Raw genomic sequence first — 17,155 nt, forward strand, 5'->3', positions numbered from 1 at the left:
CGCACGTGGGGTAACGGCTGCCATGCTGTACAGCACAATCTCGAGACCTTTCCAGAGTGTCCAGCATTTAGTGGGTGCTCAGTAATGTTGAACGAACAAACTCAAGCTTAACTCTGCTACAAAATTCAGGACAGCCTCTTTACCTTGCCAGCACAGGGCCAGGGGGGACCCGATGATGAACCATCATTTCCAGGGATGCATTTCCACCACAACACTGACCACAAGGCCGGAGGCCTATTCTTCTCTGTGTCCCCAGGGCATTAAACAAGGTGCTTCACGAATTTTGTACTTGATGGTTTTCCTGACAGAAAAAAGCTGCTTTCTTTTTTCTTTTCTTTTCTTTTTTTTTACAGGTAGTCCCCTCCTTATAACATGATCCACTCATGTGTCAAAGATCCACTCATGTGTCAGCAATTAGGAACTCGGCGGGTAGGTTCCTGAGAAAGCACTTACGCAAGGCAGTTTCGTTCAGTTCCCAGGGTGACCAACAACAACACTCTTCATACGTGCTAGACTTTCATGTGAGAACACATTCAGTATCTTAGTTTCTCTACCTTTTTTCCCCCATCATTGTGTGCTCTCCCTGCCCCCCACCCTTTTAGACACTTCCCCATGAAATCTTAATACTACAGAAAACTGTGTATCTGTGTGTGTACTAGATGTATACATGTGCTTTTTACATAAAGAGTACATTTCTCCCCCTAACCCTAAGGAATCAGTCTTTGCTGCCTTGGAGGTGATATCGCTCCTGTTGAGAACGTGTGGTCTCGCTCAGTGGATGTCATGCGAATGGTACCTTAATCCAGATGTTGGACTCTGGAGAAGGCACCTCTCCATCACTTCCTCAGTCACACCCAGCCACGTGTAGCTCATGGCTACGACATCAGCACAAATAGAGACTGTTTCCACCACCACCGGAAGTCCCATAAGGCAGCGCTGGTCTAGAATTTGGTGGTGCATGGATAGAACCAACATGACATAGTGCTTAAGAATATGACCCCCATCACTTACTCGGGGGAAAGGTTGAACAGCACGCTCACCTTCATCCCAAACAGGTGGGACATCACTGTGCTTTATCCTGGGGTTTTACTGTCCACAGCCACCTGGATTTCAGGCCATGCCTCACACCTGGTGAAGCCTGGTCACCCCTCTTTGCAGTCCACTCCCAGAACCCACTTCCTCTGGGGACGGACAGATGAGAGGAGACTGCACACTGACACATTACACGGCAGGGGTGATGGGTTTGCCCAGAAACCGGAGGTCAGGGTTTAAAACCGTTTACAGCGACTGGACAAGGATTTTATGTTTGTTCAATAGAAACACAAAAAGTAGGGCTAGCGCTTTGTATGTCTTTGCTTTTTTTATATCTTTACCTTGTGATTCATTTTTATCCTAGTTTACAAAGATTATCGATCTGTGACAGACTGGAAGTGAAAAACAAAACAAAACAAAACTGGATTTCTCCCATCTAAAAAACTAGATGCTTCGCAAAGCCCTGGCACAGAGGGTGGGTCCTGTGGGTTTTTGGAGGGGCCAGAGATGTCGCCAGGGGGAAGTTATGTGGCAGACAGCATCTGAACTGGGCAGGAAAGGGTGAGCAGGATTCTGACAAAGGTTCTTTGCTTGGCCATAGGCTCCTGAACCTTCTCCTAGGCCCATCTGTCTACTTCCTGCAAAATCCAGGTTTAGCAGGAACTCTGCTATGTTAGTTCGACTGGAACCCCCACCCTCGATATCTAGTCGGGTTCTCGGTCCTCCACCATCCCCCGGGGTGATGTCTGGCCACCCTGGGCTGTCTCCAGAAAGAACCCTGTTAGCTCAGTGTGGCCGGAATCCCCCAGGACCCCAGCTCTTAGGGCTTCTCCACCCACTGACCCCCACCCTGCTCCTTGGAGATCAATTCCCACATGCGCTGCTGTCTTCAGAGTCGAGCCCCATCTCTCTCCCCCAGCTGCGAAGCCCCACCACAGCGACCCCCACGCCTATCGTGATGGTCCGGAATAAAGTCTGCCTTACCACCTTCAACAAGTGTCATTGAATTTTCATTTCCTTAACAAGTCCAGTTTCCAGTGAGCCCAGGATTATCCTCTAAAACCAGGGACAGTTTTGAGGCTGGGCTGTGGCCTAGAAACAGGGATACCATCCAAGGTTGTCCTTGGAAGTCAGGGGCACCTGCTCGCTCTTTATTTTAAGACAGCACACTTGCTTTTTTACCTTGGGAGGAAGCTCTGATGAGCTGGGGTGCTGGCCCCTGGCCAGAGCAGTGATAATCTATTAGAACTTTTTATAAAAACACTACAAAGGAAGCAGTTGCTATGGGCTAAACAACAGCATGTTTTGTAAAAATAAGCACCTGAGGGCAAAAGACTCCCCCGAGAGCTCTCTGATTAAGCTATCACTCACTAGAGAACAAAATTTCCGTGATGGTCTCCCTCCACCTTGTCATTAAGGTGTCAAAATTAACTCCATTACTGGAAGGTTTTGTTTTTTGTTTTTTTTTTTGGTCTGGCATTTGATGGTGCTTCACAATTGGGAATGGACACAAGACCCAAGAAACTCATTGTTGCAAGGAGTTAAAACCCTCCCATCCAGAGGACTCTGGTCCCTCTATCACCGTCATGGAGGAAAACAAGCATGGACTCAAATTCCAGCCTTTGCCTCCAGACTCGGTTTCCCCATCTGTAAAAATGCAGGTTTTCAATGCCTCCGCCTCCTCCAGGGTAATTGTGAGGAGCAAAGCGAGTAACCTCATCTTGCACAGCTGCTGTGGAGATTAGAAACAGTATCTATAACACATAACACATCTAGTACAGTGCCTAGGACTTAACTGCACCGGTAAATAGCCTCCATCATTACTGAATGAAAAAATCAAATGGAAGGCACTCAGCAGTATTAGCTCATTCATCCCCTCACTCTTTCTCCAGAATCCTTCTGTATTCCTTCATCACATGGGCACCAAAGAGATCCTTTAAGAACATCCGTCAGGCCGTTTCACACTCTGGTATGACCTTCAATGGCATAGATGATAAGCTAGAGAATCCTCACCCCGGCTGAAGAGACCCTGAGGGAAGGGGGCCTGCCCGCCGCCCCAGCCCAGCCTGCGCCACCTTCCAGCTTGGGCGTCCCCCAATACTCACCCGGAGCAGACCCAGCTCCCCCTCGCTGTGCAGGGACTCCTTTCTCTGCCCAAAGGCCTTCCCCCTACTCTTCACTTGTCTACGTTCATGTCTTTTCCTGGGGCTCCTTTCCTGAGTCACCAGGCTAAACCAGGCTCCTCTATTTTCCCCACCTGGCACCCTGCTCATATCACATTTCACAAGTTGTATCAATGGGCTCATTATTTATCGTCTGTCTTTAGCACTAGACTGTAGTGAGCAGCACGAAGTTCCTGGAGACCCAGATGTCTGCATGGTCACCAATGCATACCTAGTGCCCAACATGTAGAACAGCTTGATTAACGTGTGGTGGTTGAATGAGTCACCTAGTTGTATATGGTTGTCTGCCGCAGCCCCCTCCCTCAGTCTCTGGTCCCTGGACGGTGGAATGTTCCAGAACGGAACTCGAGACTCTGCACTAGTCCCAGGTGCTGCTCCTATGATCTGTGTGATCTTGAACTGTCCTCATCTCTGATGATCTAGATAGGGTCCCCCCTACCTTACGACTTCCTGACTTCCTTCGGTTGCTACGAGGGTTAAATGAACAAGTTCATTCCCCAGGGAAAACAAGGCTGGCTATGACATCACCTTGCTATTCCAGAGCACGGGGACATCTCTGCTGCCTGATTAATACCCCTGGGGTGTGACAGGGGAAGAGAGGAGGCAGACAGGAGCATGCGAAATATATTTCTGTGCATGCCTTGCCCATGACATCTACTTTTCTTAGAGGCATCAATACAAAGAACTCCCTGAAAATGGGTTATATCACCACCTTAGACTATTCTGTGAAGTTAACAAAATAAACCAGTCCTTAGGCAGAACCAACTAAAGGTCACTTTGTAGCCTCTACATTTGATGTTCAAAACCTGTGTCAAGAAGCAGCCGGCTGGTCTCCTGGTCTTCAGCCATTCAGGGAGCTGTTTGCAACATTTTTTTTTATTATTTTTTTAATACCACGGACCTCAGTGGTATTTGTAGTTGGGACCAACTTTTCAGAAGACCCCACGAGCTTTTATAGGAGGCTTATGATTCAGTAGGAGCATTAAACACACCTTAGACGATCTGAGGGACTCAGCCATTCTCTTCAAAGTCCATACGAATGCTTTGACATCAGAACAGCTAACAGCTTAGTGAAACTTCTTTTTTTCTTTGCCACAACCTAATTATCATTGAGCTCTCTTTTCTCTCTTTTTGCTTCTCCTTATCCTATAAACTCAGTAGCTCAGGATTCTGGGTAGAAGCCACTTGTATGCTGGTGAATTTTACAATCTAGTGTCTTACAAACAGTAAGTCTTTTTATAACGTTTTCCTTTCCGGAATGCATGCATTGAGTGTACTTGCATCTGTATGGCTCAATTCTAATACTGGCTCTGTAGCTTCTGATGCCAATGCAGGGACTTTCTAGAAACTTCTGACAGTATCAGGCATACCACAACACAGCATTACTATTTTCCTATTTCACAGTTGAGGACAAGTTAAGTAACTTGTCAGGGTTTCACAGCCAGCAAATGGCAGAGCCGGGATTCAAACCTGCGCAGTCTGGCCCCTTGGTCCACACGCTTCACCACTAGACACTCCTGTCCCTCTGTGATTGATACCAACAAAGGTTTCTGTTTAACCACACCTCGCCAGGCTCCTGGACCTCCTCCTAAACCCATCTGTGTATTTTCAAGCAAAACCTAGTTTTCGTAAGAACTTTGCTAAGTCGGTTTAACCAGAACCCAGTATCTGATCACTCTGCATACCTAACCAGGCTCCCCATCCTCCACCATCTCCCAGGTGATGTCTGGCCACCCTGGCCTGCCTTCTTCAGCAAGAATCCTACTAGGTTGGTTTAGCCAGAATCCCCTTTCCCCTGATGGTTTCCCTTAGTGATTTTCCACCTACTGATTCCCCCTCCCCTGCTCCGTGGAGATCAATTCTCACTTGCTGATGCTGTCTTCAGAGTTGAGCCCCATTGCCCCCACCCCCCGCCCCGCTGTGAAATCCCAATGCAGTGTTCCCCACGCCTATCATGATGGTCTGGGATAAAGTCTGCTTTACCAGCTTTAACAAGTGTCATTGAATTTTTGTTTTCTTTAACAATACTTCCCCACCTATGATCTCACTGATATGGGGAGTTTAAGAAACAAAACAGAGGATCATAGGGGAAGAGAGGAAAAAAATAAAACAAGACAAAACCAGAAAGGGAGACAAACTAGAGAAGAGACTCTTAATCACAGGAAACAAACCGCGGGTTGCTGGAGGGGAGGGGGCTGGGGGGATGGTGTAACTGGGGGACGGGCACAGGGGAGGGCCCCGGATGGAACGAGCACTGGGTGTTACGTGAGACTGATGAATCACAGACCTGGACCTCTGAAGCCAGGAATACTTTGTATGTTAACTGAATTAAAATTAAAAAAATTAATAAAACAAAACAGTACCTCCCCACCTGCAGCTCGTCCCCCGTGTTCCTTTGCAGAGAACGGGGCAGGCGGCGGTCACCGCTGTCACTTGCTTCCCCGTGCCTAGACGGACCCCTGATGAAGGCCCACGCTCACCCTGCCACCCCACTCCTCCTCGCCGGGTCTCCAGCGTTCTGCTCCACGTCTTGCTGTCCTCGAGAGGTGCCGAGCCATCTGCTGTTTTCTTCTGCCTGGACTCCCTGCCCTCTTCATCTGACTCTGATCTCTTCTTGGAAACTCCACCCCAGCGTCCCCTCTACCGTCCTCATTCCCACAAAGCACTTGTCACAACGCATCTTTCTTGCCGGACCAGGACTTATCTTTGTCATGTGTGCCTAGAACAGAGCCTGGGACATTGAAGATGCAATGAATGAGTGAGTTAATGAATGAATGAACGAATGAGTGGTATCCCAGGTCCATGCAGTCAACACAGAGGAGGTTTCTTAGAGTGCCTGCAGGGTTTACCACTCTTTTAAAGAAACAAAATCAGGTTAACTTGCAGTCAAGCAGAACTGTGAGCCAGTGTCCTCATAGTATAGGCAGAAGTTAAAGCTCATCCATGGTTGACTCTTGGGGCTTCACTATCTCAGAACGAGACTGAAGCAGGGCGTACTTATCTTTTGCCACTTTGCATTTGATTACTGTGGCAAGGGGCACATTCACTGTGGGAATTTTTATACATTAGGTGCTCCTTTCCGCTTTGCAGGAAAGGCATCATAGACATCAAATTAATAGAGTAAGTCCCCTGGCTTCAACAGCTGTGTTCTAACTCAACACGAACTTCCCGATGATCTCAGGAAAATGTTTAATTCATGTGTGCAAAGCTGTTTAGTTCACCTTATTCTCTCGGTTCCCCATTGAGGCTTGGGAAAGTTAAAAAAAGCACTTCCATTCAGGCAAAGCCCAGTGGTTACAGATGTTGCAATTGAGGCAAGAAGTTCCTTCTTGGTCTGTATGGTTTTTGGCTACAACCCTGCCTTCCCCCGCATGGAGTTTTAGGTTTATAGGCCACCTGGGAATGGCAGTTTTCCAGAGATGAAACCACAAAAAACCACCAATGTTTCCAAAAAAGCGCGCATACTCCACCCCTCCTCCCCCACCAGCTGAAACTGACATTGAACACTCTTAGCTCCCTACAGCGAGAGGTCCAACCAAATGATACCTCTGTCTTCCGTCCTACTTTCTTACCCATGAGGGAACTCACAGACCCAACTAGCACAAGTTCTGGGGTCCATGAACAGGTGAGTGGCAGGCGCCTCACCCTCCCACAGGTGGTTTTCTCTTCATCTGTTTTCATACAGTTGGGGTTAACAAATGTTGAGTTCCACCGAACCCTGTTTCAGGGGGGCACACGGGACAGTTCTTTCCACTGGAGGATGAGGGGTAGTACCCAGGTACACAGCTGTTTATGAGTAAATGAATACACAGCTGAAAAAAAAATGCCTTCCCCAGCCCACACGATCCAAGTGTGTCATCGCCTGCAAACCCTGAATTGAAAAAATAGGCATCTCCAAAAACCTTGACTGACTTCTCCATTCCTCAGTGCCTCTTAGGGACATTTACACTCATTGCTTGATATGAGTCGTAGTTGCTTGTTGTGTTCGTTTATTTTGCCACATGATTCCATCTTAACTAACCTGTATCTTGAGAGTTCGAATCTAGTCTTGTCCTTCATCTTGACCAGCTGCTGGCTGGCCTCCTGTTATTGCAAATAAATGCTTTATTGACACACGGCTACGCCCATCACTTACATATTGCTTATGGTGGCTTTCTGGTGACAGCCAGTTGGGAAGTTGGGACAGAGACCATCTGGCTTGAAAAGCTTAAAACATTCACTATCTGGTCCTTTACGAAAAAATGTTGCAGACCCCTGCTTGCTAGGAAACCAACTTATGTATGTATTCTACATCTGGCTGTTGTTTAATAAATATTGTTTCTGTCTAAGCCTCTATAAGACAATTTTTTTTTCTTGGTTAAAATGTAGTGGAAAACCTCTGGCCTTAGAGTTGAGATCAAGTCCCTCAAATTTGGAAATCCTGATGTAGAGGCTGAAGTGACAACCATTTAAAGTTTGAAACAAGTTTTTTTTTTTAAATCACTGAAGGGTGGAGTCTTATATTTATCCTTGAAGATGTAAATCCAACCCAACTAGTGCTCATGTCAAAATAGGAAGGTCATCAATAAACAGAATGCAAGTGTCTTCTACCAAAGTCTTATGTTTGGTACATGATTTGTTCGGGAGGTGAAATCAGTACTAGGATCCAGGGACTCAGTGGCTTGGGGCGGAGGGAAAGGAGGGCGTTTCCTTGGCTTGGAATGGAATGAATTTGGAATGTGGTGCGTGGCACACTGCTGTGGTTTCCTGAGGGGCCGACATGTGTAGGAAATCCAGAGTGGAGGGCCACAGGAATAGGTAGAAATGAGCACCTAGCTCCCAGGAGCAACTGTGCACAGGAGGTGGCACGGACTCAGCATAGCCCAACCTGGACAGACTCCCATGTCCTACAGGCTAGGTGCCTATGACCCAACCCGGCGGGTACCAATGGTACCCATTCTAGTGTGAGTCTCCTAATGGGGCCCCCAAGGCAAACCGTCCCCTTGCAGCTCGGAGGAGGGTTTCCCCCAAAATGGATATTCCTTGATGGCGGTCCTCCCAGGAAGAGGTCGCCTCTGGGCCAGGACAGGAAGAACTGTGTGACAGTGAAATTTTTCCTTTTCAAAACCTAGTGTCAGGTGGTGGGGTCAGGGGTGTGGCAGTGCCTGGAACATCTTCATGTGGAGGAAGGAATAGGCTGACAGCTAAGCGAAGGGGCAGTCCTCTTAAGAGACCCCGGGACTCTCAGAAGACCCCCATCAAGGAGCAGGTGGATGTCACTGTGGGTGCTTCCCCTACTTTCACTCCCCAACCATTCATAAAGCTTTGTCCCAAGGCACAGCCTGGGCTCAGCTATGCTTTGAAGAATTATGTTCTCATTCCTACCTTAGGATAGAGGAGCAAAGGGGGAGCTCCTTGGGGTCAGAGGGGTGGCGGCAGGCACAGGAGATAGCTAGAGGAGGGGTGCAGCTGTGCCTGGCAGAGCACTTCCAGCCCAGGTGGTGGAGGCAGAGGCTGGAGTGGAAGAGTTGGGGACCTCTTCCTGAGCACAGCTGGGGCGCCATCTTGGAAAGATGCTCAAGGAACCTCGGGGAGTGGCCGTTGAGGGGCCATTCCCTTTCCTGTGCTGGTCCTAAGAGGCTCAAGTCATCATCATTCGTGTATTAAGGAAAACGTGCTCTGAATTTAAACTCACTGGCTGGGGAAACCTGGACCAGGATTTTCCAGAGCCACAGTTCTCAGGCATGTGCATAAGCCACTTCCCCTGCTATTCCCCTGGTGGTCTGGTTACAAATACAGCTTAGAAACCTAAACGTTAACAGGGCCCAAACAGAGAGTCGGCGCATCACGAGTGTGTCCCTCAGGATGTCAATTATGGAAGGATTCTGTTGGTGCCTACACTGCCTGTGTCTGAAAATGCCTTGAGATTTTGTCGACTGTGCCTTTTTTTTTTCTGTTTTAACTAAATTCTAGACATTCTGTCATCTTATCCCTACATCATTCCATATGCATTAAAAAGGACATTTTCTTACATAACTAAATGCCATTCTCCCCGCTAAGAAAATTATCAACAATTTCTTGATACCATCTAACAGCCAGCCTATATTCAAATTTCCCCGATTAATGTGACATCTTACCCTGCTCGTCACATGAAGAAGGCTCCTTCTGTTAAAAAAAAAAAAAAAGCTATAAAGTAAGTATTTTTATGTCAGCAGAGGCTTTGATGGCAGAGGGTTTTTTTTTTCCTACTTGTTAATTCTTCAAGAGAGTTTCCTTTATGCAGAAGCACAGGTTACTAGTCGTAGGTCTCAATTTTTATTTCTACCTCTAATTTGTGTATCCTGAAGGCTTTCATTTCACTCTCCCCAGCTTCCAACATCCATCTTCCTTTGTCCTAATAAGTGTATAAGCTGAGTTATTGATCTGCTAGATTTATGAAGGCTTTTGGAATGTGAAAACTGCTCTAGTGTATTTCCACAGCCCTCCTGCTGCTCTCCCCTGCTGGCTCCCTGCTGGGCGGCCCCCCCCCCCCCCCCCCCCCCCCCCCCCCCCGCTAAGGACCCCTGCAGGGTTTGGGGGAGGACGGACCACCAGGGAAAAGGTGGTGCAGGGCTGCGGGGGGCTGGGAGCCCGACTGGGGAGAAGGGGAGCGGGGAACCTGCCAGAGGCTGAGCCTGAGGAGCACAGAGTAGAACCCACCCTACTCTCTCTTTTTTCTTTCTTTCTTCCTTTTTTTTTTTAATTTGAGAGAGAAAGGGAGCGAGTGAGAGAGAGAGAAAAAGAGAGCATGAGTGGGGAGACAGGCAGAGAGAGAGAGAGAGAAGCAGATTCCCCACAGAACAGGGAGTCTGATTTGGGACTTGATCCCAGGATCCTGGGATCATGACCTGAGCCAAAAGTAGATGCTTAACCAACTGAGCCACCCAGGCGCCCTGCCTTTTTTTCCTTAAAAAGGAAAGAAAGAGAAAGAGGGAAAACGAGAGGGAGGGAGGAAGAGAGAAAGAAAACACAAAACCAAACAAAAATAACAAATATGTGCTCGCCTTGAAAATGTAAAGAAAGTGCAATGAGTCATGTTTTCTTACTACCTCGATCTAACCATCATCAACTGGTTTGCTCCCCAATGTTTAAAAATGCACATAAATTTTAATAAATTTTGGATTGTACACAACATCCTGTTGTGCAATTTGTTTTTATCTTCCTATTTTATACCATGTGAGGAACATATCCACATGCCATTAAATGTTTCCAAAACAAGGTTTTTAACAATTGCAGAGAATCATAACTTAGGGGTATAATTTACATTTAGATTGCTTATAATTCACCATCATGATAAAAAAAAATGCTACCACGAACATTCTTGTACCTAAATCTTTGAACAGATCTCTAACTATTTACGAGAAATTCTGAGAAGTAGAATTACAAAGTGGAAAGAGATCGGGACATGTTCCCAGCTGCAGCCCCCAAAAGTTTGCTCCAATAATACAATAATCAAAAATGTATGAATGAGCCCGTTTTCCCACACCCTTACCAACACTAGTAATATTATGTTTCCCCTTTTAATCTGACAATTTAAATCACGAACATGGCATCACTGTTCCCAGACCGCTTTATTCACGTCCCTTTGGGTAGCGGTTCTGGTCTCTCTCCTACTTCTGTTTCACTCCTGGGGGTTTGCTGGGAGTTTTCCTTTAGGAAAAATGTAGAATGTAGGAATGTCTAGATCTGTGCTCCCGCTCTAGAAAGCAGCTGGGCTATGTGACCAGAGTGCTGAGGGTTGCAAATTATTCTCCTAGATTATCTGCAAGGCTGAGCTAGCACACAAAACAGCCAGACTGCAAAAATACCACCAGTCATTGACTGCCAAGAGTGGTATGTATTTCAACATCTGATATTATACGAGCATATTCATACATGTATTTTTACCTTTTGTTCTAAAACCCAGTTTAATGAGTTTTGGATTTGCTGCCTAATTTGGATCAACTTTCCATACATTCCTCCATAGACCCAAGTTTTATTTATTTATTCATTTTATCTATCTATCTATCTTTGAGAGAGAGAGAGTGTGAGCGAGCAGGGGAGGGCCAGAGGGAGAATCCCAAGCAGACTCCAGACTCAGCAGCGCGGAGCCCCATGTGGGGCTCAATCCCACGACGCTGAGATCATAACCTGAGCCAAAATCAAGAGTTGGACGCTCAACCGTCTGAGCCACCCAGGTGCCCCCCTCCATAGACCCAAGTTTTAAGTGGTATTGATCATCAAGTGATTTATGTACCTTGTACAAATGCATGCAAAATATAGTATCGTATGTACAACCATGAACATTTGTCTTGGGAGAGAGTCCAAAGCTTTCATCATGTTCCCAAAGGAGCCTAAGAAAAGGTTTAGAATCTTGATGTGGAGAAAATGCTCAGGGCTTATAAAGGCAACACCTATGAGGCCAGGAGGTAACGTAAATGAGTGCAGTAGATGAGGTATGAGATGATAGGGAGAGGTAGGGGCCGTGTTATCCTCAAATATATTTGCTTCAACTAAACAGAGTCGTCGTCTCTCAGCTCCAGATCACTGTTGGTCTGTGGGGGGACATCGGTCCAGTGTTTCCTGATCTTAACTCTTTTCAGAGGAACCCAGAAATCTGGGCGGTTACACGAAGTCTTCCAAATTTTAAATGCTTCTGATAATTTAAAGTTGAACAGATAAACAACTGATATGTGGTATAAACCACTGGCCTACTGATTTGGCCCCCCAGGTTGCAGGGCCTAAAAGAAGCCAGGCATTTCAAAACATAATTAAATACATACATAAAAATAATTAAATGCTCTTTTCAGGCTTGTAATAAGCCAAGAACACCAAGACCATTTAAGGACAAGGCTCCCAGGGGATTCTAGCCTGACTGGAGTTTGGCACTTGGAAAGTTCAATAGCCAAATCTATAGTTCTTCCAGCAATGCAGCTGCTGAGTGAAGCAGATCCTGATACCCACCCTTCCTTTCCCTGAGCCAATACCCAGTACTCTACATAGATCAGCCCCAGGTCTTTGTAGTGGCAACGGGGGGAAAAACATTCTAGAAGAGGACATGTCAAGAATCCTCTACTTGCATGATTACAGAAAACCTTGATTTTTTCAAGCTGACAACACTAGCAACTGTCAGGCCACAGTTTAGTTAATGCCAGAATTAAGATAAGTACAAGAAACTACGGAATGCACTGAGCAGCTTACCACACCCAGACAAATAACATTTTTGTAAGCCAAATTAATCTCTACCCCCAGAGGCGAGCTTGCTCTTTAAAGGGACCCTGCAATAGAGTGACCAAGAAGGGAAAAAGCATTTCCAAATCCAACTGTGTCACGAGTTCGGATTTTAAAATACTAGGCTTTTAAAATGTGGTGCAAACCCATCCTTAAACGTTTCCCACAGCGTATGGCTGTGAGTTTTCAGGGCAGGTATGCGGAGGCATGGAAGTGGAGTGAAGAAGGCAGAGAGAGTCAAAGGGCAGCCTCATTGCCAGGGGGGCAGCATGGCGGCAGTTGGGAAACAGATGAGTGAGCTACTCAAAACAACATCAAAACTGACACCCACATTTCGCCCGGGGACACTGGCTGACATTTCAGTGATCAAATATGTGGGCTTTTTTTTTTTTTTTACGTCCTGTGCCCTGGATAGAGTTTATAATATGTTTGAAAATGGCATCTTCCTCCCAAGATATCACATGGCTGGCCAAATGAAGATTTGAGCAGTGGTGGACAGGGCCTTAGGCAGAGCCATGCCACTTTGTGAATAATAAAATAGTTCCACTCAAGCAAATATACACTTTCCAAGTAAGGAGAGAGAGAGAGAGAGAGAGAGAGAGAGAGTGTGTGTGTGTGTGTGTGTGTGTGTGTGTGTGTGTGTGTGTGTGTGTGTGTGATGCATCAAATGCATTTCAATTTTTTCCATAATTAGAACTTAAAAGACAGCTCCTTAAATAATCACAGAGAACCATCAGTTTTCTCAAGGTACCTGTAATCATGCTGGATATAATTAATGGCAAAATGATGAGTTTCAGCATCCTCATTAGGATTTCCCCGGGAAAAGCAAAGTAGAATTTCTCCAGACTAGAGAGCTTGCTGTATTCTCGAACCAAGACTCCTATGGTGATCCCTAAGAAAGATTGGAAAGAAGAAAAGAAAACCAGCATTGAGTTCTTCTTTGTACATTTCTATGGAAAAATATCCCCCCACCCGAACCCCCACATTTTATTGGCAAGAAAAACAGTTTAGACGGTTTTCCACAATTCTGTAAATTTTATTTATTTTATTTATTTATTTTTAAGATTTTATTTATTTATTTGACAGAGAGACACAGCAAGAGAGAGAGAACACAAGCAGGGGGAGTGGGAGAGGGAGAAGCAGGCCTCCCACCGAGCAGGGAGCCCGATGTGGGGCTCGATCCCAAGACCCTGTGATCATGACCTGAGCTGAAGGCAGACACTTAACGACGGAGCCACCCAGGAGCCCCACGGTTCTGTAAATTTTAGACTTAAAAAACAAATCACATTTTATTTTTTTAAGATTTATTTATTTATTTGACACAGAGAGGCACAGCGAGAGAGGGAACACAAGCAGGGGGAGTGGGAGAGGGAGAAGCAGGCTTCCCGCGGAGCAGGGGGCCCGATGCGGGGCTCGATCCCAGGACCCTGGGACCATGACCTGAGCCGAAGGCAGACGCTTAACGACTGAGCCACCCAGGCGCCCAAAACAAATCACATTTTAATGAACACAAAGTACACACTATTCAGTGAGTTTGTAAAAAATATTCTTCACGTGAAAATTTTTGTTTTCATTTTTCTCCTCCAATTATATTTATTATGACAAAACATCAAAAAAAAAAAAAACAACAACACCGTGAGAAGGAAAAGAAATTCATCATCTTTGTCAACCCAAAATAACTACTTTTGTTTTTACACACTCCCCTTAGTGTTCATCTACCTTAGGTATTTTACATTTTATTTTAATTTATTTTATTTTAAGTAATCTCTACCCTCAACATGGGGCTCGAACTCACCACCCTGAGATCAAGACTCACACGCTCTTCGGCTCAGCCAGCCAGGTGTTTTACATTTTATAGTTTACATATCAATGTTCATTTTTCTCATTTTCTCATAAATACTCTTTTCATGATAGTTTTATGACACTCTATTTATGCAACTTTTGTGATTTTAATACCAACATAAGGTTCTCTTGGTTTGATATATTTACATGTTGCTGAACAACTGTGCTGTCTAATGCTCTCTATTCTGTGTTGGCTATTTCTAGATGATGATGTGTCCAAATTGGCCTGATCAAGAGGCTTTTTATGAAGCTACTGAACCTGAGTACCTTGGACACTGAAGCTTGTATTTCTGTGAGTGTAGGGAAATGTTCAAAATCAAGAAATGTTACACAGTGGACCCCTGAACAATGCTGGGGTTCAGGGCACCAATCCCCACACAAATGAAAATCCACATATAACTTCTGTCTCCACAAAAACATAATTGATAACAGCCTGCTGTTAACTGAGAGCCTTACCCAGAACATAAACAGTCAATTAATGTGTATTTTGTATGCTATATGTACTGTGAACTGGATTCTTACAATAAACTAAGCTAGAGAAAAGAAAATGTTATTAAGAAAGTCATAAGGAAAAGACATTTACAGTGCTGGACTGCATTTATTGAAAAAGAAATCCGTGTGTACATGGACTCGCACAGGTTAAACCCATGTTGTTCAAGCTCTGAAAGCTTGCCTTCACAAGACGTCTACATGAATTCTTTCCTTGTGCTGGTTTTGGTAACTATAAATCACTAATTTTAAATATTTCTTACTTATTCTCTCCTGAACGGTCCCAATGTCTAACTGCCTTACTTCTTCTGACCCTCACACATTGCTGCTTTGCAACACCCCCTTTTATATTTTTAAGGATTTTATTTACTTATTAGAGAGAGAGAGAGAGCATGAGCAGGGGGAAGGGGAAAGAGAGAATCTAAAGCAGACTCTGTGCTGAGTGTGGAGCCCACTGTGGGGCTCGATCTCATGATCCTGAGATCACTACCTGAGCTGAAACCAAGAGTCAGATGCTTAATGGACTGGGCCACCCAGGACCCCCCTTATATATCTATATTTTATTTTTATTTATTTGACAAAGAGAGAGAGACAGCGAGAGAGGGAACACAAGCAGGGGGAGTGGGAGAGGGAGAAGCAGGCTTCCCGCCGAGCAGGGAGCCTGACGCGGGGCTCGATCCCAGGACCCCGGGATCATGACCTGAGCCGAAGGCAGACGCTTAACAGTAGAGCCAACCAGGTACCCCCTTTTATATTTTTTTAAATTTATTTCTTTTAAGGAATCTTTCCACCCTACCTGGGACTCAAACTCACAACCCCAAGATCAAGAGTCGCACGCTCTTCCGAATGAGCCAGCCAGGTGCCCCATCACACGCCCCATGTTTTTTAAACCAAGACATAAGATGGGCCGGGATGACTTGCACATGCTCTTCCTTCATCAGCCTCTGAGGATGATATGCAAATGGGAGATAAAATGGCTAAACAGCAGAAAGACTCAAGCAGGACCTCACTGAATCTGCTCCTTTACAAACTCAAATAATTAGTTTGTGAAAATTTAGTTACCCGGGCACAGTTAAGAACTCTAGGGCAACAAAGAGAGATGTGAATTATAATCAATACTAGAGTTTTCATTTAAATCCAGGTATACTTCCCATGTCCGTGAGCAGGGCCAAATAAAGGAACCCCACAAGATACCTCTGTGTAGTGACCTTATCCTTGGTTGGTTTAATTTTATTTTCCTACCTGATCCACCACTGTCCTGATCTCTTTATTTGGGGCATGCATTTCTATATGTATTTCTGATCAGCCATTTTTAATTATTTTTGGAACAAACATATACAAAAACACTTCTCAAATTGTAGCCAAGACCAGAAAAAAAAAAAAAAGCTCAATATCAATCCTGCTTGATTCATATTTCAAAACCTAGGGTTAAAGATTCCTAAATGGTTCAGAACGGCAAGGACTCAAAATATTTTCAGCGAATTTAAAAAGCACATTGTGCTCATTTCCTACTTAATAAATGCCTATGTTCAGCTGTCCTATATGGAACATACCTACTTTATGCTGTAAGGATACTCTGTAGTGTTCAGTGTTTAAAGAAACCAAACAGACATTCTCTCTCATACTCTTTAGGTTGCCTCAAGTAAATTTTTGGCTTGTATGTCAAAGAAAGCTCTGTGTGTAAAAAGAAAGGAGATGTGTCTGTGTTCAAAAACCCACCACAAAAGCACTCTGTTGAGTAGCAAAAGAACCCCAGGTGCTCCAATTTTAGGGTTTATATTACTAGCGATTAACTGTGTCTCTAATCACATGTCCATCCCAAATAAACACAGGGAAATTAGAAAGAAGTGTACTTGCTATTTTTCAGCCTTTATCCAGATAATGGGTTTTTATGGGAGACATAAAAGAGTCACCACAAAGAGCCATTTCAAAGCTATCAGAGGGACAAGCACCACAAATAGGTTATTCTGTTTAGTAACGAAAACTTTCTATCAAGTGTGTTTTTGAAGTTGAGTATCACAAGTTGTAATTTCTCCCTCCCTCCCTTCCTTTTTTTTTCTGAAAAGGAGGAGAATATAAATACCAACCAAGACCCGGAAAAGCATTTGAAAGATTTACCCTGGGCCAGAGATGCCATCCCAGAACCCTCAAGTGTTCTTGTAAAGAACTTCAGCCAGGAGTTACACCTTGTAAATGCACGTGTTTTATCTGGGTCTCAAAGCAGTTTGGAGAAATTGGATGCCTGATAAGAAAAATCAGCAGAAGATTTTCCAGGTCCCAAGATGAAGTCAGGATTTCACGGGGCACAGTGAATCTCTACCCTCTTCCAGGGCCAGAATGGTGGACTAGATTTAAGAACACAGAGGGTGTCCAGAGTCAAA

At 45.0% G+C, this 17,155-nt stretch overlaps 1 protein-coding gene across 1 annotated transcript in view; it reads right to left on the minus strand.

Annotated features, from left to right (window-relative positions):
* Positions 1-17,155, minus strand: part of SLC1A1 (solute carrier family 1 member 1) — a 74,326-nt gene that overhangs the window by 25,209 nt on the left and 31,962 nt on the right. The window contains exon 2 of the mRNA XM_028117404.2: positions 13,195-13,335. Within this exon, the coding sequence (XP_027973205.1) occupies positions 13,195-13,335 (141 nt within the window). The remainder of the gene's footprint in view (positions 1-13,194; positions 13,336-17,155) is intronic.

This window comes from Eumetopias jubatus, unplaced genomic scaffold (assembly GCF_037043125.1).
Source record: "Eumetopias jubatus isolate StellerSeaLion01/CBP00866 unplaced genomic scaffold, mEumJub1_p1.0 scaffold_15, whole genome shotgun sequence".
NCBI lineage: Eukaryota > Metazoa > Chordata > Mammalia > Carnivora > Otariidae > Eumetopias > Eumetopias jubatus.